The 24,418-nt window shown below is 39.2% G+C and overlaps 1 protein-coding gene across 3 annotated transcripts in view; it reads left to right on the plus strand.

Moving 5' to 3' along the window:
• Positions 1 to 24,418, plus strand: part of APBA1 (amyloid beta precursor protein binding family A member 1) — a 143,860-nt gene that overhangs the window by 97,967 nt on the left and 21,475 nt on the right. For all 3 annotated transcript variants that reach the window (XM_074953269.1, XM_074953271.1, XM_074953270.1), the window contains exons 3-5: positions 13,191 to 13,292; positions 17,733 to 17,772; positions 19,946 to 20,091. In XM_074953269.1, coding sequence (XP_074809370.1) covers positions 13,191 to 13,292; positions 17,733 to 17,772; positions 19,946 to 20,091 — 288 coding nt within the window. The remainder of the gene's footprint in view (positions 1 to 13,190; positions 13,293 to 17,732; positions 17,773 to 19,945; positions 20,092 to 24,418) is intronic.

The following is a 24,418-nucleotide window of genomic DNA, read 5'->3' on the forward strand; positions in this document are numbered from 1 at the left end:
TCCTTAAATTTTCTTTAGAATGTACAGCCATATCTGATTGCTAGACAGAGCTCTATAGGTGCCTCCTGTTTAACCCCCTTTTTTTTTTCTTCTTGAACCTGCACAGTCACTGCAGCTGTGACGCCGAGTAACTGAGACACTTCATGGAGAATACCATGGAGCAGCAGAGTTAGGTTTCTTGCTCAGAATGCCTCGTCTTGTAGGTGCAGATCATCCCCTTCTGCAGTAAAACCCGTGGCAGGGGACTCTAAAGGAGAAAATCTCCACACGCATTTGCTCGTGAAGACACTAACATGTATATTATCAGAGGGGTGAGAGTGAGCGATGGGTACTGCCTCAGTCCTTGTAGATCCCCAGAGATACATGTAGATTGGTAGGATGCCAGGGCCATCTGTGCAGAGGCCTGTGTGCTGCTGTGGACCCCTACAGACCCATTCTATCCCAAAGTTCCCTGGCAGTGTCTCTCCAATGGAGCCAAGCTGTCAGGGACTCCCCTATCTGGCTATGGTAAGGGAGGTGTCACAGAGACAACTGACTCTGCTCCTCTGCACAATAACGGGGGACAACTGTGTCTCGAGGGTCCCCTCAGTGCATGGATCTCAGAGGGCAAATGTGGACCATTTGAAGAGTAGTAGGCTGTGATCTTGCATACGAGGGATTTTAAAATTCAGCCACTCCGGTGTGTAATTTGTGTGGAAGACCCCATAGCACATCTTAAAATCCAAAGTAGTAACAGGATCCTCAGTTGGAGGGCAGTGAGTTTACTGGATCCTGCTGCAGAAGGTCAGAGAATGCATCTGTCACTCTGACACATATAGGTTGGCAGGTTGTTTCCTTCCAGAAGAGCACCTCTGTCTCCTCTTGGCCAGAGAAGAGGAGCATGCTGCCCTCTCTGCCTCTTGTCACTGGAGGTAAGAAACGATGATTAGTGTCTGACTGAGGCCCTCATGTTCAGCTCTAGGAAGAGGGGATTGCTCTCTTCCACCTCAGTCACACGTCCATAGTGCATCGTAGACCAGTAACTCAAGTATTGTTGACAGTGAAGCATTTTTGGCTGTTGTGATTCCAAATCTTCAGTTTCTCAGACATCTCAATCACTGGTGTCCAAAGTCTGCATTCATGAGACTTTTTCCTTTGTATGCCATGTTCAGACAGTGAGGACTACTCTGAAATGAATATTGGTTTTGTTATAATGGTAAATTACACAGATGGATAGATTCTGCTTCACAAAACCAGTCCAGCCTTTGAAGACCAGCCTTTCACATACAGGGGAGCTGAGCTGCAGTGTTTCATGTCTTTCTGGTTCTGGGTCATAGACGTTTTGTTTAAACCTTAAATTTCTGTGTCACTGGTTTTTGTTAGTTCTGGTAACGCCAACACTGGAGCAGCTTCACAGAGATGAAAACATGTTTCAGGTTTTCCACAGCAGGAGTAGTCTATTATTAATGAGGAAATAGAGAAGTCTGTTTTAAATAATTTAAGCAGGTTTCAGGTACTGACTGAACTTTGAAAGACAGAAGGAAAAGTGACTGACTATATTCATGTGCTATTGTTAGTGCTTTCTTTTCTAAGCAAAGGCTTTAAAGCTGCTTTTTGGAACTGATTTGAGAAGTCAAGTCTTCAGTGGGTGGCCTCTAGATATTATGAAGTCTTGAAATTATACAGCAGGCCCAGTAACCATGAACATTTTAATTGCAAGGGCAGAAGGCTTTATGCTGATTCATCAACCATGTAGGAGAAGGGAGATGTTTATCAATTATAGTGTTGGAAGACACACACGCTCCCTAAAACAGCTCAGGATAGTTAAATTATGGTGAATATTTGATTCAGAAGCCTGTGAATCATTTTTGTGTGTTTATTCAGTTTTTAAATAATTTCTGGAAAGATAAAGGCAACTGGGAGTGATTTTTCTTCATTGTAAACCAGAGCACTGCCTGTGATGCTTACCGTTATGAAGAAAGTCTCCTGAAGACATGGAGAAGAACTGAAGTTATTGCTTCAGATTGACACATGGTGTGCGGCCGTTGAGATTCAAAGACAAGTTAAACTCAGGTTACAGACATTAAGAGTGGAGGAAAATCTCACATAATGAGAGAGATAAATAGCCAGAACTGAGCCAGTTTCCAGGAATTCTGCAATGCCAGCTTTTGGTGTGAAGCACCCAGTCCGCTGGCTAGATCTGACCCTCTTAATGTATTTATTTGTTTGCAGAAGAAACACGGATTCTGTAGAATCTGAGGTTTAATTTTTAAAGGGACGTTTCTAGCCTTTGTGCTTGCAAAGAAAATCCTTCAGATTTGAACGAGTGGAACCTGTGCATGCAGTGGTGGTGTTGTACTCTGCACAAGAACTCCTTTTCAGAGGTGGATTAAGGTCTCCTGGGACCCTGGGACAGAGCAAGTGGGGGGAGGGAGGAGCTGGTGACAGAATTGTAGCCCCGCCCCACCCCTTCCACCTACTGTCCCACCCCATTCTGCCCCTTCCCCCTTGGCCTTGCCCCCGTTTAGTCCATGGTTCTCCCCCGCCCCCACTGTGACCCCAAGACTGGAGACGTTCTATCCCCCTGCCATGACCCTGGGGCCGCAGCGGGGAGTGAGAGCTCCTCCAGCCCTGAGGCCATAGCAGGGAGCGAGATCTCATCCAGTCCCAAGACTGCTGCGGGGGGGTCCGGGTGCTGGGGCTTCTGCTGAGTACTGGGGTCAGGGCACTGGGGCTTCCCCTGCCCTCCCTGAAGCTTCTACCAAGACTCCAGCCTTCCGCCACCCCACAGTGGATTTCTGCTGCAATGCCCATTTTTCCAGAGCCCCCAATTGGCCAGGGCCCCTGGGCCCATTGGATAATCCACCCCTGTCCTTTTGAAGTCAGTGGAGGAAGTTCTGCATAGAGAGCATCTGCAACAACAGGTACAGCTGCATTTATTTCATTGTGATTATTCCCACCAAACTTACTGGGGCAAACTCTCAGAATTCAGGTCAAAATTATACCTGAAAATGTGTTTGCACAACTAGTTTTAGGAGTGTTCTGTGCAGGCCAGTTGCACGTATTTGGTAGGTTGTTATAGGCAGTTTTCAGCAAGGACAGATTTCTGAAAATTTGGTTTGCCCTATATCTTTATTTTAATGTCTAAGCCTATGTGCCTGCTCCTTAGCACATGCGGGAGGAGCCATTGAGAGTGCATCCAGCAGTGCATGTCTTTGAAAATGCAAGCACTATCTGAATATTCAGATACAGGCACAGATGTATCTTTTTTCTTTCCTTTTCTATTATCGTTTTTAAAACAAGAAAGTTAAATACAAAATACTCTTAAGGCAAAAGTATGAATAAAAATTCAAAAGGACCAAAGTCAGGAAACACAGAATGCTGATTCCTATACCTGCCATAACTGAGCCATATTGTACATACTGTACTATTTTATTATCGTTACTGATATTTAAAATATATACATAGGTACACAGTATTGTACACAGGTACATGTTGCCTGCCCCAAAAACAATATATATGTGGGTATAAAAATCTACAACATGCATTGTAATACAAGAGTACTTCTCCACAAGGAGCCAGAGCTACCATTGCTGAATAGGCCCAAACTTTGCATTTCCTGATGTATGACTGTTTAAAATTCAGTAATAATGTATTAACGTGGTTTGAGGATTTAATGAATGTAAACAGTCAGTACCTGCCAAGTGTGTGTAATTATCTCTGAAGATTTCTGAAGAGATATACACTTGGAGCTGGAGACAAGGGACCTTTCTTGTAATATCTTGGGTCGGATTTATTGGAGGATAAATTATTTCCTGGAGAAACTCTACAACATATATAAGTAAAGTATACATCTTAATACATGTGTACATGTTTGTTAGTGGTGTTGTCGTAGCTGCCTTTTAACAATATCATTACCTTAACGTAGTAAAACAAAACCATCTAAAATGCATACTGAGGATGAGTTATGGAATAAGGAACTTTTCACTGATAGGTTTCAATCTCCAATCCAGTCCTGATAGGAGGTTTTCACCATCTTAACACCTGTATCCTGGTCTGTGTGAAATGAATGGTTTTAGTGTAGTTTTTAATGGGCAGGGCACAAATCACAGTGGAGATTAACTGACCCCTTGTTGGCAGTCTCAGCAAAGAGACTCACATTTGGCCAGATCAGAGTATTAGACTGAACTGTTCTGCCTGTACTGGGGGAAGAAGGGGAGCTGTTGTAGTGTCTGATGTCTCTGACTACCAGTTTCCATAATAATCCCCATATTCCACATACTTGTAACTTTCCAAAGTGTTCACATTTTGGGCTGAAATTTTCATGATTACTGTCTGCCCAAAAGGGATTCTTCTTGTTTTGGGAAAGTTCAAGCAAAAGCTCTTCAGCTGTTTTACATTAGTGAGAAGAGAAGTGGAAAAACTACACTTTTCTCACTGTAAAATCAACATTATTCTTATTTAAGTTATGACAGCACCCAGTGATTTGACATTAAATATATTCTGTACAATGTTACAGGATGCACAACAAAACTGAGTTAACATTGCTATTGGTACCCTATTTATTTTTTGTATAACACTCAACTGTCCTAGGTGCTTTACAGAACAAATAAGAGGAAAAGTTTCTGCCCCAAAGCTCTTCCAATCTAATTTCCATACATTGTAACAGATAGATGAGGGAGAAGTTGAGGAAGAGCCAGGGTTCCAATAATAAGATCATATGGTTACCCTTATGAGGCAGGTACATATCTTTAGGGTTCTGTTCAGGGTGTTGGGGTGAGAGAGAAAAATTATTAATTTACTGCCCATAGGCAATATGGCAGAAGTGAGTGAGGTTTTTTCTAGAGAGTCAAAGGCCCACTCCAAAAAATATAAGTGCAAAGAAAATGCAAGCTGAGACCTAGCAGGTTTCATCTAACCCCCTTGGAGACTTAGACATAGAAAAGTTGACCCTTGATTCAAATGGCACTACTGAATTTTGCTTTGATCAAATATTTGTGGATTCTCCACCCCCCCCAAACCTGTGTGTGACAGTGCTAATAAGCTGTTTATGAAATCTCTAGGTATACTGCTGCTAAGAATGGGTAAACAACACCACTTTTCTAAAACAAGAACAGTTCGCTGTGACAAAAGAAGCTCCAGTATTCCTGATGTAGGTCTTCACAGGATATTCAGTTACATAGCAGGTTAAGCTGGATAGGTGTGACACAATGCAATGCTGTCGCATCTCCTATTACCAGTTTCATTATTAAACCCAAGCACAAAATAACAGTGAAGCACTAGCTTATTCTCAGGTTTTAAGTGGAGGATGCTTTAGTTACACCTGGACAACACCAAAAACTTAATGGAGAATTTCTGGATGTACCAGGCTGAATATCAGAAAAGACAGGTAGGTGGAAAAGGAAGGAAGAGAAGTGGGGATGCTGCTCCCTTTTTTTCATGTTACTCCCTTTTATACAGCCATTCACAATTCTAATGAACATTAACGTTGGTACAATAGATCAGGGGACACGTGTATAGTTTGTCTTGCCAGAGTTTGGTTCAGGCTTCTTAACTAGTTTCAAGATTATAAGAACAGTGCTACCACACATTCTTTTTAAATCATATGTTATAAAAGATATCACTTGGAAGAAGCTGAGCAAACTGCCCTTCCTGCTATTTCTTATTGAATCTCTTTTTTTTTTGTCCTAGCATGTGAGCTACCTATATATTGTAAGTTGCACACCGTATTGCGCATTGTACCTTTTGCTTTGTGATGCTAAATAAGCCAAATATGTATGAGTCTCTCCTAGACTGAACTTCCCTTCACCTCTATACAGGCGCTGTTTGGGGGTACCTAACGTTGCATACAGTAGAGCAAGCTGTATATTGCATGCAGTCTGCTCTTTTAATAAATTTCTTGTAGTGTTTTCAGTCAGACTGCAGTCATCATCATAGAAAAAATCTTACAGTAAGAATGCAAACGTTCCAAATAGAAGGCATTTATGTGGTCTTTAATAGATGAATAATTCCAGTACTTTTTAGATGTGCGTAGTTTAGTATGCGTTCACCCACACGGGTTTGTAATGCCGATAACTACTGGAGCAACAGCACAAAAAATTTTAACATGTCTGAACTCCTACATGTGGATGATACACTAACAACTAGGCTTATTTATTTATCTCTAATTGAGCATGCCTTGACAGCATTTTAAAGAACTATTTTGGGGACAACATTCAATGCTTAATCTGCTCTAAGTGTCTTTGTTTGGTTTGGTTTTTTGTTTTAAGACTCACTCCTACATTATTTGCTCACACAAAACTACCACTAGCACCATTGTTAGCCTGGCAGCATTGCACACCGGCTATGTTGTTTTAACACAAATAAAAACAGAAACAGTAAAGTTTAGTTAGAAAAACAGGAATGGAAAAACAACACAGCTGAGTTAACCAGTGGAACTGTAACTTTTGCATTTCCTGACTTAGTGTACGACTCTTAACTATCTATGTAACTCTCTCCCCATGTAACTTGTCTGAACGCTGGGGAGCTTTCTTGGGTAGGGGAAGATTTTCCCCCCTCAAACCATGGTAGCAGAGCTGCATAGCCGAGAATACTTCAGCCTGAAGGCTCAAGTATCTTCCACCGCTCTTGGTGTCCATTTTTAGAAAGACTCTTCACCTGTCTCCCGCTTCCTAGTCCATACTTTAACTCATAATAAAAGTTTCTACTGTACAGTCAACTTTCTGGAGCAAGATTTAGTGGATGTGAAGTCAAGGACTTCTGGCTTACCTAGCAGCAGGGTTGGCAGTTTCCTGGGACAAACTAATTTACAGAGGGCGCTGGTAAATACCGGCTTAAACCTAGTTAAAACCGGGAAACTGGGGAAATTAATTGCATCCATGTCCAGCAAGTTAGCATAGAATGAATCTTTTCAAACTTTGGTTACATCCATTCAGAACTGAGGAACACGCTTGGTCTATCTGCTACATCTAAGTTGGTTTTCTGTTGTAGAATGCTGCATAGGCAAATGGACCTGGACTAATTGTCTGCAACTCTGCCTGCTTCTGATTGTTTAATGCTTCAAGTCTACAACAATGAATTATTGTCATTTTCATACAATCAGACTTTTGTTTGTATAATATTAAAAATTGAAATTAATCCTGACGTGTAGGTTCTATGAGAAAATATCCAACCAAAATTTACACAAACATTCCAGTGTTCAGTATTATAATTACATATATAAGTATTACACCCACTGCAGTTTTACTTCAATTTAGGGTTGTTCAAATAAAATCTATGAATCTATTGCCTTATGTAACTACAATTTGAATATGTAACTAAAACTAAGTGTAATGTGGTATGCATTAATGAAACAGTTTTTAAAATAGAAAATGCCTTTAAACTGGGACTAACTAGATTTTCACGGAATGGTGAAAAAATCATAGAATACTGCCTGGTAAATACTGCCTTTGGTAAATACCTGGTAAATACCATCCTGTCCCTACCTAGTGAAGATCTTAACGAAGGGGTGTTTTTAGTTAGTGGTTCCTGGTGCTTTATTGCTCACCTGTGAGGGGAAAATAGCAGAAGCTTATTTTTTATACCACAATATTTGGTAGGACCTCTAATTCTGTCCTCTTATTGGGTGTGTGTATGACTTGTACTAATGTTTTAGGAGTGTGTGTGTGTGTGTGAGAGAGAGAGATAAGAGGTTAGACCTTGTAGCCCAGGATCTGCATGGGTGCCTTTGAGTTGTCCTTAAGGCTAATATGAAAACAAGAAATGTTGTAAGAACCTACTGCTTGTGTAAGAACTCCCTTTTCATAACATAGTTCTGGAAACCAAGTTTCATCTCATTTGGAGGCAGAGGGAATCCATTCAAGTTCCTCTGCAGAGTCCGACAGTGTCTCCGAAATGAGGATTCCAGTGAAAAGAGCCAGGTTGGTTAGAGATATGGCTGCCCCTAAACAGAGCCTAGCCCTGTCACAGTGTAAAGACATTGGTTGGCCCAAAGAAGAAGCAAGCAGTGGGGAAGGTCTTTTTTGTTTTGTTTTGTTTTTTTTAAAAGTTAGGAAACTAGTGATCAAATGTGTTAAATATCTGGTGTTGCCTGCTCAATGTGGCAAACTTGAATGGGCTGATAAAGTTATGTAAGGACCCAAATGTATGTATATGTGTGTGTGTGTGTGTCTGTGTTTTAGAGGGGACTGTGTAAGATTCCAGTGTTTGCTCAGAACCCGACTTGCATAACTGTGTGAGGAGAATCTTACCTATATAGCCACGCTATTGTACCTGTGAAAACTTATTTTGTAAGTACATCTGAAGGTGCTTTTGAAATTAGGGCTCTATGGATCAAATTCTGTGCTCACTTACAACTTAATACAATTCCATTTTAATCAACCCCATTGATTCCACCCTTTGTATTTCCAGTATAGTAGTTGTCCTAAAATCCTTTCCAGTTTTGCCTTAGAGAACTAGATATGGCTTCTTCAGTATTAGCAGTGCTCCCGGTTACTCCCTTTTAGGTAGGATAATGGTTCCCAAACCATGGTCCACAGAGATGGTTGATCACATCATGTTGGTTCTCTTTGCTGTTCTCTTCACCAGCATCACACTGAAAAGAGTTAAAATACAACAACTGGTTACCTAATATTACTTTCCCATGTAAGCAGTTGCTGTTGGTGGCTGGCACATGCCGGTTACATGACCATAACTGAGAGCAAGAAGAAGTCCCCGTGATTAATGATTGGGAGGTAAGGTGGTCCATGAGACTGTTTCTCCATTAAGGATGGATCCACAATGTGAAAAGAAAAGAAAATTAGAAAACTTGTGGTCTAGACAATACTACAAATACGGAGGTAACATTTGGGACAGGGCCTCTTTCTTCCGGTGTTTGTACAGCGCCTAGCACTATGTGGTCCTGGTCTGTGGCTGGGGCTCCAAAGTGCTACTACAATAAAAATAATAAATAAATGACAGTATTGTTATTATTTATTATTTATTTGTTAGGGCTGTCAAGCAATTAAAATTAATCGTGATTAATTGTGATTAAACAATAATAGAATACCGTTTATTTAAATATTTGGGGATTTTTCTACATTTTCAAATATATTAATTTCAATTACAACACAGAATACAAAGTGGACAGTGTTCACTTTATATTTATTTTTTATTACAAATGTTTGCGCTGTAAAAAAACAAAAGAAATAGTATTTTTCAGTTCACCTTATACAAATACTGTAGTGCAATCTCTATCATGAAAGTTGAATTTACAAATGTAGAATTATGTACAAAAAAAACTGTTTTATTTTTAATGCAATGTAAAACTTTAAGGGTGGATTTGATTTAAATCAAATTGATTTAAATCACTAGTCAGGAAGACTCAATTTAATTGTGGATTTCTACATAAAAGTGCATTCTTGTTAGTTGTTTTAACCTTAATACATATTCTTCACAACTCAGAGATAGATGTAGGTTTCATTTTTAGAAGGTACACACTATACATTTTTAAGTGATTTATTTTGAAAACTTTTGAGATTAATTTACAGCTATATCAGAAAATGAATGATTGTTTGGTTATTTCATTTACCAAAGGTAATAGAAGCAGATATTTATGAAGTCAGTTCACCTCCCAATATCTCCAATTCAACAGGTTAATCATTAATATTTGGAGGATTTTCTTACCTTGCTGTATTAGGAGGAAAACATCACCAGGCAGACATTTAAATTGTTTTATTTAACTGAAACAACAACATTATGTATTCTGGATTTTTTTTCTTCAACAGCAAACATAACAAAACAAGCATATGAATTTTTGAATTTAGTTAAACATTCAGGTTTTTTAAAATCAGGTTGGTTTTTGTTAAAATTGTTTTTAACTAAAATAGTTAAATGAAATATTAAAAAAAAAATTAAATCGACTATGTCAGCCAGGTCAACATGCGAAACTTAAAATATTGGCTTCTGCAGCTAACTCAGTTGTCTTCACCTTCATTTTCTTGTTTGTTAATAATCTGGAAAAGAAAAACCAGCTTTCCTGCTTTTTCAGGACTCAAACGATTTCTCCATTTGGAATGAATTCGTCCAAAGGAAGAAAATATTCTTTCTACTAGACCAGCAGAAGAAGCTACTGCTGTTAAAAGTGAGATTATCACTTCAACAGCCTCTGAATCCAAGTGCTTACGTGACTTCCACCAGTTCACTGGTTTGACTTTCTTTAAAACATCATCAGCAAAAACATACATTTCTTGAATGGTTCTTATTCACAAACTGGGTCTCTTTTACAGCCCGCTGCCATTATAGGTTTTCCCTTTTAGTGAGAGAATGGTATGGTAGATCTCAAATCAATGAAGGCTACACTCAGAAAGACCTCAAGACTTCTGGAATATGCTGCTCAAACAGTTTCACTTTTGTTTCTACTGCCTGTCCCTCCCTTCTCACATTTATCTCCAGACTTCTTCTCCTTGTCCAGATCTATTCCGCCCCCATCAATCTTCTGTTCGTTGAACTTTTTGAAACTTTGCACCTTTAGAGACAGGTAAGGAATTGACTGTGTGTACACTAATTTGCAAAGAGACAATAGGGTTGAGGTCTGTTATTTCTCACCTCTATATATTATTTATTTAAAAACATTTTTGCTGTTAACAAGCATGTTATCTCTGGAGACACAAATCCACTGTTTGAGAACTGCAAAACTAAGAATCTCTGATGGTATCTTCCAGACTGAGCACTGAGTCCCATTGGGTAGATAGAAAGATTAACCTAAATAATCTATACAGAAGCCCCTGGAGCCCCATAAGATTGAGTCCGTAATCCATGAACTATTGGAACTCATTTACAAAACTTTTCTTAAACGTTACATGAATATATTGTCTCATACTATAGAATTAGAATTTATAATCCCTATTCCATGATGAGATATCTTTGAGCTATAATGTATCTTTATCTTTAGATAGGTTTTTTTCCTCAAAAAGCATTTTATCAAAAAAAATCAGATTTAAATTAAAAAATAAATTTTTTTTAATCATTGATTTTTTTTATTCACCCTGAAAACTTTTAGAGCCTACCATCCACTCAGTCCTACTTCTTGTTCAGTGAGTCACCCAGACAAACTAGTTTGTTTACATTTTCAGGAGATAATGCTGCCCTCTTCTTGTTTACAATGTCACCGAAAGTGAGAACAGATGTTCGCATGGCACTGGTGTAGCTAGTGTTGCAAGATATTTACGTGCCAGATTCGCAAAAGATTTGTCTTCCACCATCTTCAGCCACCATTCCAGAGGACATGCTCCATGCTGGTGATGGGTTCTGCTCAATAACGATCCAAAGCAGTGCGTACCGATGCACATTCGCTTTCATCATCTGAGTCAGATGCCACCATCAGAAGGTTGATTTTCTTTTTTGATGGTTCGGGTTCTGTAGTTTCCACATCTGAGTGTTTCTCTTTTAAGAGTTCTGAAAGCATGCGCCACACCTTGTCCCTCTCAGATTATGGAAGGCACTTCAGATTCTTAAACCTTGAGTTGAGTGCTGCAGCTATCTTTAGAAATCTCACATTGGTATCTTCTTGGCGTTTTGTCAGATCTGCAGTGCAAGTGTTCTTAAAATGAACATGTGCTGGGTCATCATCCGAGATTGCTATAATATGAAATACATGGCAGAATGCGGATAAAACAGAGCAGGAGATATACTGTTCACCCCCAAGGAGTTCAGTCAAAATTTAAGTAATGCATTATATTTTTAATGAGCATCATCAGCATGGAAGCATATCCTCTGGAATTGTAGCTAAAGCATGAAGGGGCATATGAATGTTTAGCATATCTGACACATAAATACCTTTAAATGCCGGCTACAAAAGTGCCATGCGAATGCCTGTTCTCAATTTCAGGTGACATTGGAAATAAGAAGCCTGCAGCATTATATCCCATAAATATAAATAAACTTGTTTGTCTTAGCAATTGGCTGAATAAGAAGTAGGACTGAGTGGATTTTTAGGCTCTAAAGTTTTACATTGTTTTGTTTTTGAGTTCAGTTATGTAACAAAAAATATCTACATTTGTAAGTTGCACTTTCACGATAAAGAGATTGCACTACAGTACTTGTATTAGGGGAATTGAAAAATACTATTTCTTTTGTTTATCATTTTTACAGTGCAAATATTTGTAATAAAAATCATATAAAGTGAGCACTGTACACTTGTATTCTGTGTTGTAATTTAAATCAATATATTTAAAAATGTAGAAAAACATCCAAAAGTAGTTAATAAATTTCAATTGGTATTCTATTGTTTAACAGGGTGATTAAAACTGCGATTAATCACGATTAATTTTTTTAATCGTGATGAATTTTTTTTAGTTAATCGCATGAGAACTGTGATTAATTGACAGCCTTATTATTATTTATTATTATTTTATTTAGTTTCTTAAGGCAATTGAAAAATGGTTAGAAGCAACCATGGAAGCCTGCTTCTGTTCAGTTGAGGCCAACCCTTCTGGCAAATCGCTCCTGCGCAATTGTACATACACCTGCTTCTTAAAGGGGCAGATTAGGACTCAGTATCTGACTCTTTAAATTTGCTACTTATAAGTTCAAGATGAATAACCTTACTAAAGTTGCACCCCCACTTTCTGATCAGGCCCTCAGGGTTTCTTCACTCCTCTCTCGTAACAATTTCCATCTTGACTTCATGCATTTTTTTCTTGTTTTTTTTTTCTTTTCAAAATATTAGGCTGAATTGTTTGCAGCCTTCAATAAGCGAATTGGATAGTTTGTTTGCATACACTACTTGTGTGGGGAGATGTGCTGTAATTGCAACTTAATTGAATGGCTGACAAGAAAAATCAAATGCAAGTCACAAATGTTCATGCCAAACATCATAATTTCCCTTCCCCTTCAGCTTCCAAAATTATGTTTTCATGTCATCCTTTTTTGGTGAATGTTATTTACCCTGGATTTAATTTTAGTTCAATTTTCAACTTTTGTAGTTTATGGACAAATAAAATATTTAATTTTCCCCATAAACATAACTATTGAGGTAAAAAACAGTGGCATACTGAGAGTTCTGCATGTTCATTACCATACGAAACAGAGGCTGTAACAATGTAAACAGTGTTTGGCTGCTGTTATGTTTTTCATCTTTAATCCCTTATTCCCACTTCCAAATAAAACAGAGTGAGATTTCTACAATGGTCACTCAGTTTTTTTATTTAATTCTCTTTTCTTACCATATCTAGTCTCCATCTCCTGATTCCTCTTCACCCCGTGGTGCTGAATCGTCAAGTAGGCAACATCACCAAGATGTCTGTGGTACAGCAGAACCCTCCACTAATAAAGAGGTAGAGTGCGGTCTTTTTAAGAGAGACAGTCCTGTTCCACTTACTGCTCATGTCTTTTTATCTTCTTCTTCTTCCCCCTCCTTGTATATGAAAAAAACAAAACTGGCATAAGTTATTGTTTTGTTCTCCCTCATGTTATGTGTCTCTGATTGAAACCTTAATTTAACACCGCTGTTTCTGATGGCTTTTTTTTTTTTTCTTTTCTGCAGTGATGTTTGTGTAACAGGCTTTGGAGAGTTGATTTATTTAAGAGCAGCCAATGTCCCCTCTGTACTGGGGCAAGAGGAGGCAATATTTTCTTTTCCCTCTCTTTACAGAGTGTCCTGCTACAAAGGAGGTTACATTTCTTACGCCATGTCTACACTAGCGCTTATGTCAGCAGAACTTTTGTCGCTCATGGGGTGTGAAAAAGACACACCCCCTGAGCGACATAAATTTTGCTGGCATAAGCGCTCATGTGCACAGCACTATGTCAAAGGGAGACGCTCTCCCGCCGACATAGCTAATGCTGCTCGTTGAACTGGTTTTTGTTATGTTGACAGGAGAGCTCTCCCGTCGGCATATCGCCGCTACACGAATGATCTTACAGCTGAACTGGTACATCGGTGCCTCTATAAGCATATAAGTGTAGGCATGGTCTTAGTCAGGATGATAGGCCTGCCAAAATAAATACATATTAATACAGCACTGTTCCTATTGGTGTTGCTCCCTGTTTCATCAGCAGGGAAGTAGAATCGCTGAAGCGTGAAGTGATTTGCCCAAGTGCAGGCAGTGATTCAGTGGCAGGACTGGGAATAGAATCCAGGAGTTCCTGACATTGGACCCTCAAAAGTGCCTTTATCATGCGAAGACTAACCTGTACATGGTTAACTTTACAAACTGTGAATAGTCCTGTTTGTGTCAATGGGACAACTGAGAATGTGGAAAATTTATCATGTGTATTTAGTCTTTGCATACTGTGCCTGGGGAACTATACGAACAGAAAAATTGCAGTTATCTTCGTTTTTTAATTTCTAACTTTAATAAATACAGTGCAAACAAAGAAAAACTTCAATTGTAGAAAGCAGGTACCATCTAACTATCAATTTGTATTGTAGTGTCTATGAACTGGTCAGTTTTCTACAGATATAGAAACTGGCTGAGAATTGAAATTCCAAGTAATAATAGTCATATCCATCTTTTCTTTGTTTCAAATTTGACAAAGAAAAAGGATAGGCCTATGATTTATGAATTATATTTTTTAAATCTTTATTTACATTTTGGGAGGTGATGGCTTTCAGAAGGTTTAAAGCTATACCAAAGTCTTTGAGAGTGTTAGTTTTGTGCTTTGATCTGTGATACTCTTTGCTCATTATAGTCTTTGGCTTTCATTAAAGTACAGATTTTTTTTTTTTAAATCAGCGTTGCATTCTTCTGTACATCCCTTACAAATAGCAATAGTAAGAGTAAACCTCTTTGCTTATGGGAAATAGTTGTATGTCTGAACAAAACCTTAATTTTAAAGAAATCTAATGTTTTGTTGAACAGACAAAAAGATTAATCCAACGAACAGTACCTAGTTCTTTTATGAAATTATATTTTCTACACCAGGATTTAAAGATACATATTTCTGTGTTGAAGTGACATCAGGTGATGCCGCCTGTTATTTCTAGTACCAAAAGATTCCCAAATAAAACTACTAGAATTAAAGATTTTTTTATTTTATTTTTTAATTTTAACGTTGTTGCAGTTAATAAATGTGTTAGACATTTAATTTGATGTTTGTTTACTCAACTTTATCCCAAAAGGAAACTCTGCGGGGCAATCAGATTCCCCGATGGCTTACCAACATGAATTGATTAAAGTTAAAACTAACTAAATAAAACTTCAGACAGTCAGTCGAGCCCTTGAGTCTGTTAATTAGAAAAATATATACACTAAAACTGCACTTGCATGGATAAGCTTGTTGTTTTCTGAACCACACAATCGGTCTGTCTCTGTACCTGTCAGAATGCAGCCAGTCAAGCTGTTGTGTACTGCACTGACAGCAATCAGATAAAATTATCAAAATCAACATCTATCATGGGTTTAATAAAAAATAGTCATTGTAATAGACAGGATGATCTCAGGGCAACCTCTCCTGCTTTGACAATAAATGTTTCCCAACACTTAATTTTCCTTAAATGTGTTTAGCAGCAGGAGGCCATTATTCAGTGACAACTTTGTCCTCTGTTGGCTTTATCTCTCAGAGGAAGAAAGCAAGTATTTCAATGTTGCCCTGATATCCTTATATCATGCCCTGATTAACTTTTTTTCTGCCACAACAGCTGTTTTTATAACAAGCCCAGTGTAATAAACTGTAAAATACTACTACTCAGAGAATCTATGTAGTAAGAAATGGAAAAGATTTACTGGGTCCTTTAGTCCATCTTCTTGCCACTTAGGTGCAATTGCCTGACTGAGAGCTTGGTTTACATTTTTATATACATATAATACCGGGTAAATTGCTCAGCATAAAAAGGGATAATAAATTTCCTATGTACTGTAAGTGAACATTCAAAAGTACTTGCACCTCATATGAGATATTGGGCTTGATCCTGAGCTCTCACTGATTTTCCACTGGTATAATTCTATTGAGAAATCAGTGGAGTGAATGCTGATGTACTTCATTGTGGAATTAGGGTTAGGCATATCAACATCTTGTAATCCTTGGTTTCTCTAGAATTCTTGTCACAAACATATGTAATAGGAGGTTTCAGAGTAACAGCCATGTTAATCTGTATTCGCAAAAAGAAAAGGCGTACTTGTGACACCTTAGAGACTAACAAATTTATTTGAGCATAAGCTTTTGTGAGCTACTGCTCACTTCATCGGATGCATTCAGTGGAAAATACAGTGGGGAGATTTATATACACAGAGAACATGAAACAATGGGGGTTACCATACACACTGTAACGAGAGTGATCACTTAAGGTGAGCTATTACCAGCGGGGGAGGGGGTAGGGGGGAACCAGCTCTCCTGCTGGTAATAGCTCACCTTAGGTGATCACTCTCGTTACAGTGTGTATGGTAACCCCCATTGTTTCATGTTCTCTGTGTATATAAATCTCCCCACTGTATTTTCCACTGAATGCATCCGATGAAGTGAGCTCTAGCTCACGAAAGCTTATGCTCAAATAAATTGGTTAGTCTCTAAGGTGCCACAAGTACTCCTTTTCTTTATATGTAATAGCAGCACATGTTGCAGTGCACTATATACCCTACATACTTCTGACATAGAAATTGCCTTTAACAAATATCCTCAGCTAGGCTTATTTCTAAGTGTAACTAAATGATGAGTATTACTGCAGTTAGAGCTGGTAGGTGTATGAAGCCTTTCATTGGGCTTTTTTCTAGAAGTTATAAATCGAAATGCCCCTCTGCCATGTACATTGGCCAAACCGGACAATCTCTATGCAAAAGAATAAATGGACACAAATCTGACATCAGGAATCATAACATTCAAAAACTGGTAGGAGAACACTTCAACCTCTGTGGCAACTCAGTAGAAGATGTAAAGGTGGCAATTTTGCAACAGAAAAGCTTCAAAACCAGACTCCAATGAGAAACTGCTGAGGTTGAATTAATATGCAAACTAGATACCATTAACTTGGGTTTGAATAGAGACTGGGAGTGGCTGGGTCATTACACATATTGAATCTATTTCCTTAAGCTAAGTATCCTCACATCTTCTTGTCAACTGTCTAAATGAGCCATCTTGATTATCACTACAAAAGTGTTTTTTTTTCCTCCTGCTGATAATAGCTCATCTTAACTAATTAGCCTCTCACAGTTTGTATGGTAACTTCCAACTTATCTCTGTGTGTGTGTGTGTGTGTGTGTGTGTATGTGTGTATATATATGTATGTATGTATATATATATATATATATATATATATATATATATATATATATATATGTTCCATTCTGTGCATCCAATGAAGTGAGCTGTAGCTCACGAAAGCTTATGCTCTAATAAATTTGTTAGCCTCTAAGGTGCCACAAGTACGCCTGTTCTTTTTGATAATATTGCAAGTCCTTTTAAATATTCCCAGATTATTATTTTTAATTTGGAATTCCAAGTAGTTAAAAATGTGATTTATTAGGCACTATTCCTGTTGTTCGTATATAGATCAGAGCACCTCTTGGCACTCAGAAATGTGCTGTCGAGTACCAGACTCCGGGTAGAACTGCTTAATATATGAAAATGATAATGATGTAGACTACACTTCAGGATAATAACTCCTTAATAATTGCTGATATTTAAAATTTTTCCTAATAAGCTGTCAGTTGTCCTTTGCTAATTAACTGTCACTATGTTTTGGGGTTTTATTGGTTTTTGTTGTTTTTGCATGGAACGATTTTTAATGCATATTTGAGCATGCTTTGTGCTGTTTGAAATCCTGTTTGTCTTAATTACAGTCCAGAAAAAGTTTGGCTTCATTCCCAACCTATGTTGAAGGTAAGCAGTGAAAAATATAATTTTGAAAGTATAACGCTGTCCATATTATAATAGAATTCTTTTGTACAAGTAAAAATGCAAGAAGTCTATGGACTGTGAAGGTAAATGTTAACTAGGGCTGGGTGAACTTGTTTAGATCAAATATGAACCAATCCAGAACTTGAACCAAACCCCAGAACTATTTTTTTGGAAGTTAGATCAAATATGAACCAATCCAGAACTTGAACCAAACCCCAGAACTATTTTTTTGGAAGTTAGATCAAATATGAACCAATCCAGAACTTGAACCAAACCCCAGAACTATTTTTTTGGAAGTTAGAAAAGCGTAATTATCTTTTATTTTGTAATGTTTCATTAGTGGTCCCAGCCCAGTTCCTAAGGGATGGGTGACAACATCACATAAGGCACCACTGGAATTTTCAGTAATCCATAGCACCTTTCTTGGAATTCACAACACACTGGATGTGCATGGAGGCTGAACTACCCTCTGATGACGAAGGATGGAGGTCAGACTAGATGATCATAATGGTCCCTTTTGGCTTTAAAATAAATTAAAAACATCAATGGTCTCTCCAGGCTTGAGCTTTATTGGCAGGGCTGTGGTGGTGGTGGGGAATGTCCATTGCCCATGCTGTACCTGTCCCAGTGGATAAATAATTTTTTTAAAATTATATATAAGAGGTTCACCCATCACTAGAATTAACATAAGCACATTCATACTTGTATGTTCTGTGTGTACACATAAATATTCAGCTGCATGCCATTAAACATAAATAATATAAAGGTAATGAAGGCATGGAACAAGCAGGGAAATTCTAAGTTAATTTTGCTACTTTGTCCTTAAAACTCTTGCAGTTGGCCTTTTGATTTATATAAAGATGAGAGTTGAAGCCAACCTCAGATTTCTGTCTTGGGATTCCTTGGATTGTTTTCCAATACGTTGTATTTGGAAGGCTGTACAATAGAAATACATTTTACAGAATTTCAGAAACCTGATTCAGTCTTTGAGGTAGATACTGTAAGTCCTCAGAGTGGGTTTTTTCATATTCATAAGAAAAATAAAATGTTACTACTTTAAATTTTATGACAATAAAATGTTGATAATTATGCAAAAATGAATTCTCGCAAAAGTAAATGCTATGTATATTTTAATTAAATTTGAAACCAGATTTTTCTTTCTTGCATACCGATAAGCAGTGTGTTACATGAAGCTACCTTCGAGATCAAAGAGATTAAAGAGAAAAATCCAGTTCCTAGTAGATGAAATGTCCAAGGGGAGAATATTGCTTCAATTTTAAAGTGATCAGTCTGAAAAACCGTAGATCATGTAGATATTATAGGGACTCGTCCTGCAAGGAACTGAGTGCCTCCTGATCAGCATCATAAGCTTGCACTGACACCAATGGGAGTTGAGGTTTCATGGCAACTTGCAGGACCAAGTCAATAGTATATATTAGCCCAAGCATAAATCCCTGACTTGGCACATCTAGATTCAGAGCCTAAAGCACGGAGAGTTTCTTTATCTAAATCAAAATTATCCCTCCTGAAGAGATCAATTCCCCCGTGTGGCTTTTGTGAGTAGGTCTGGCATAAAACTATATACTTTTCAATGTGATGTGACCGATTTTAACTCCACTCTGGGGGAAAAAATCATACCTATAAAATGCTCTGAGGAGATTCCACTGCTCATCATTCCAATAATGGTCCGTGCTTGAATAATAGAGGTGCTGTTGGTTGATACTGAGTTTATGTTCCTATTGTTCTTTTTATTTTAGACTCTAGCTAAAGATATGATAAGATATGATTATCTTAGTCAAAAACATAAGGATGTTGGATGTAGAGAGAGAGAGAGAAATGAAAACGCTTTGTATTTTTTGTAGGAATGAAAATACATTGTTTATTTTGCTCTAGTTAACCTTGTCTCATGGAGCAAACTATTGTGGGAGGCAGGTTGGATGAGCAATTGCGATTTCTACTGTAGAGATGTTGAAAGTACTTTGCTCAGTGTTTTTGTTTGCCTTGATTGAATGTGTTGGTTGTCCTGGCATCATGCTACCTCTAAGTCGCTCAGAGCAGCATTTATAGCCATCAGATGCAGGCTAAGTAGTGCAAGTGCTATTTCTCTCCATGGTGAAACATAATTTTGCTCAGCAATTGGTTTTCTGTGTTATAGTTCCTGGACCCTGTGATCCTGAAGACTTAATTGATGGAATTATTTTTGCTGCAAATTACCTTGGCTCCACTCAACTCCTTTCTGACAAAACTCCCTCCAAGAATGTGCGAATGATGCAGGCTCAGGAAGCTGTTAGCAGAATCAAGGTGAGGAATGTATCTTGCTGTTCATGTGATTTGGTGTTTTCAAACTGTAGATACAGGTGTTGCATGCTTACCCAGGTATTCCTCCCTTATTGTTACATATTGTTTCAAAGGTTAGGTGCCAGTTTATCCTTTCTTCTGAAAGAGATTCATCTGATCTGTTTAGTCTGGTCTTGGGACTTGAGCGAGAAGGAGGATTCACTGGATAATTTGGTTCAATACGCCTTTCATAGTCTAGTCATCAAAGCTTATGGTGATCTAAATGGTGGTGTAAGTTATATCATAGATGTAAGATGTGAGAAAATAGGTTTAGCTGGAAATTTTATACTGTGTATGCTTCTTTTGCCCATGCTCTAATTTGGCATTCGGTGAAAGTTATGCTACTTTAACACCCGTTTTCAGACCACTTCACATGTAGGCAATCACAGCAGCCAGAATGCTGTAAGAAATAGTTCATGCAACCTCGGACATTAAACCTTGGACATTCAGAACCTATGGTGAAAGAATAAATATTGGCCAGGTCACCAGGCTTATTCTCTAATTTGAAACTGAAGATGCCATAAATTCTTTAATTTCCACTTGGCCACCTGAGATGGACAGTTGATTGTCTCATTCTAAGGAAGGTAGTTCTGAAAGTGCAGGACCCTTCTAGTACTAGTCTGCATTGTCAGCACTGGGTATGATCTTAAGTTTCACGTGTGTGGGTGTGTATGTGTATTGTGCCGTGCTTTGTTTCTTAAATACTTTTCTAAAAGGATGCTGTAGTTTTGAGAGACACTTTTTCCACTGCTGCATAATGGTATTTCATATTGCTTACAATAATTCAGTTGCCAAATATCTGATCAGAAAATATATTTTCATCAGTTCAATATCAAAACGTTCACAGGTCGCTGGTATCCAAAATAATGAACACCCAATACAGGCTGTGTTTGATAACATTGTAAATGGGGCTGGTAGTGCCACTTGTTATTAAGGTTGCCCAACACTTCCCACAATAAGACTCTGTTTTTAGTTGCTTCTAATTTTGCCAAGATTTACTCAGTTGGGCTGAAATTCTGCCTCAAGCTGAATTTTTTTCTGGAAAACTTCAGCAAAAACTGTTTTGATCATTTCTGAGAATGAAGCTAGGGAAAAATATGTTGTTGTGGTCATGTTAAAAAATTCTGGTGACTTCTCTTTGAGAAGCTCTAGTGTCCCTGCTCATGCTTGAGAGTAGGGACTTGAAATTTGGCAGAACAGTGGCCTTTCTGTTCAGCATGAGCCTTTTGCCATCTCTATGAAAGTCCTCCCAAATAGGGCCAAGTTATAAGCCTTTGAAAAGTTCACACATGCTCAGTAGAGGCTTTGATTTTAACAGCTACAATTTCAGAAGATTTTGTCCTGATTGAGCATGCTTCACCTTCTCACGGTTCCTATTGCTGATGAGACTCCACTGAGCAATGGAGCATGCCCAAGCCTGGCATGGGCAGGGGATCTGCGGTGTGCTTTTCCACCAATCCTTCTTATCAGCAAAGTCCTGTCAAAAGATCAAGAGGGACAAGGCTCGTGTCATCGTGGTGGCCCTGGCGTGGCCTCGCCAACACTGGCATGGGACGCTTATGGACCTAGCCATAGCCACCCCGGGGCTACTGCCCAAATACCTGGATCCCCTGTCTCAGGACCACAGTTGGCTCCTGCACCCAGACCTCACCCTGCTTTACCTCATGGCTTGGCTGCTGCATGGCTAACCCAGAGAAGCAAGCCTGCTCCAGTCAGGTGCTGCAGATTCTCTTGGAAAGTAGGAAGCCCTCAACTAGAGCGACATACCAGGTTAAATGGAAGTGGTTCTCCTGTTGGGCGGTGGAGTGGGGTATCTGTCCAACCTAGTCATCTCTCCAATCCATCCTGGATTACCTGCTCCAGTTGAAGAATCAGGGCCTCACTTTCTCCTCCATCAAGCTTCACATGGCAGCATTCCACTGACATGTTCAAGGTCGGTCGGTGTTTTCACATGACATGATGGTCAGGTTCCTGAAGGGCCTGGAAAGGCTCTTCCCGCCGATCGGAGACCTGGTTGCCCAATGGGATTATAACCTGGTCCTCTCAAGGCTCACCCCTTTGAACCTTTGGCCTCATGCTTCCTCTCTGTGGAAGGTGGCTTTTCTGGTGGTCATTACCTCAGCGAGGGTCTCCAAACTATGGGCCCTCACATTGGAGTCACCATATACTGTTTTTACAAAAACAAGGTTCAACTGTGGCCCTATCCAGCCTTTCTGCCCAAGGTGATGTCCTCCTTCCACATCAACCAGGACGATATCCTCCCAGTGTTCTGTCTTAATCCGCAGTCTCTTGCCAGGAGAGGCGGCTTCCTGCGTTGGATGTTCGACGTGTGCTGGCTTTCTATCTGGAGCACACCAAACCTTTCCACAGATCGACTCAGCTCTTCGTAGCAGTAGTGGAAAGAATGAAAGGCCTTCCTGTATCCTCTCAGAGGATCTTAAACTGGATCACCTCTTGCATATGTACCTGCTATGAGCTGGCTCAGGCCCAACCGCTGTGGATTGTGAAAGCCCACTCTACCAGAGCGCAAGCATCCTCGGCAGCCTTCCTAGCCCATGTCTCTATCCAGGACATCTGCAGGGCAGCAACGTGGTCTTCAGTGCACATGTTTACCATTCATTATGCCATCACCCAGTAGGCCAGAGACGATGCTGGGTTCAGCAGGGCTGTGTTGCAGTCTACATGTCCGTGAACTCCTACCCACCTCTGGCGGTACTGATTGGGAGTCCCCTAGAATGGAATGGATATGAGCAAGCACTCAAAGAAGAAAAGACAGTTACCTTTTTCTCATAACTGGTGTTCTTTGAGATGTGTTGCTCATGTCCATTCCATAACCCGCCCTCCTTCCCCACTGTCGGAGTTCCCAGCAAGAAGAACCTGAGGGTGGGGGGAGCCAGCAGTGCCCCTTATACCGTGGCATATGCATGCCACTTCAGAGGGCGCCAGAGCCAGTCCGCTACAGATACCACTGAGGGGAAAACTTCTGGCACCGGTGCATTGGCAAGCTTACACACCTAGAATGGAATGGATATGAGCAACAAATCTCGAAGAACACCAGTTACGAGAAAAAGGTAACTGTCGTTTCCTGAGTCTTGCTGTTCCTCTGCTGTGAGCAAATCTCTGTGAAACCCGCTGAAAAAGTGTGTCTCTAATCCCCCTCTAGCACTAGTCTACATAGAGGATGACAAATTGCTGCTGTTATCTGTTACTCCATGTACAAAAGTGGCAGAGGTCTGTGTGGTGGATCAAAAGGTTCAACCTTGCATGATGGAATTTCCCTCTCTTTTTTTTTTTTTCTTTTCAGTTTTGCTTTTTTATAAACCTAGGACATTATACACACAAACTATGTTAAAAGAACATTATTAAGGTTGCAAAAGTAAGCACTCAAAAGTTAGGAATTGCCAGAAATAAGATTATCTGTGCAACCTTTATTTGCCACCCTTTTGTGTATGCATTATGATTCAGTCTTTATTTATATGATCACATATTACTTTTTCCACAGGACCCCTGCCTCATCCAGTGTTCAGTTTGAATGGTATGCACTTAATGAGCAGCTATTCAGTATTTTGTTTTTTTCTTGTTGTTCATTATATGGCCCTAGGCCTTATTTACTGTATACTATTCAAATCTTTCTCTGAAGACAGAATTAATTTCCTCATAGATTTTTCCATGGCACTGATCCATACAGTATCTTAGTGCTTCACAAACATTATTTAATTCAAAACACCTCTGCGAGATGAAGGGGAGGTATTATTCCCATTTTACAGATGGGGACGTGAAGCACAGAGTGATTAAGGTCATAAGTATTCACTAATTGTGGATGTCCAATTTAAGATGCCTTAGGATCTGATTTTTCAGAATACTTTGTCATTGCAGAAACTTTCATTCAGAGCATCATTCTTATTCCTTCCCACCCTGAGAAACATTATATTTTTACTGCAATTCATGAATGGAAGTGTCACTCCTTGTTCAACAGTGATGTGTCTGGGTTGCTGGTATGGTCCTTTTTCTCCTCTAACCTTCCTCTCAGGACACTTGCCCGCAAATACTGGACAATCTTGGCTGCTTTTCTTAACTGTATTTTGAGGACCTTGAGGATCTCTTCAAAATCCACAATCTAGCTCCCCAGTCTCCTCTCTGATCCTGCTCCCCTTTTCCCAGGAGCCAGATGGCCACCCTTCAAATTCAAAACCCTCCAGAGTTCCAAACAAGAAGTCTGGATGGAGCTTCTGTTCAGGAGTTCATGCCTATGTGTCTCTGTTCAGCCAGTGGCTTATCTTATTTTTGGCCT

This window comes from Natator depressus, chromosome 5, assembly GCF_965152275.1.
Source record: "Natator depressus isolate rNatDep1 chromosome 5, rNatDep2.hap1, whole genome shotgun sequence".
Lineage (NCBI taxonomy): Eukaryota > Metazoa > Chordata > Testudines > Cheloniidae > Natator > Natator depressus.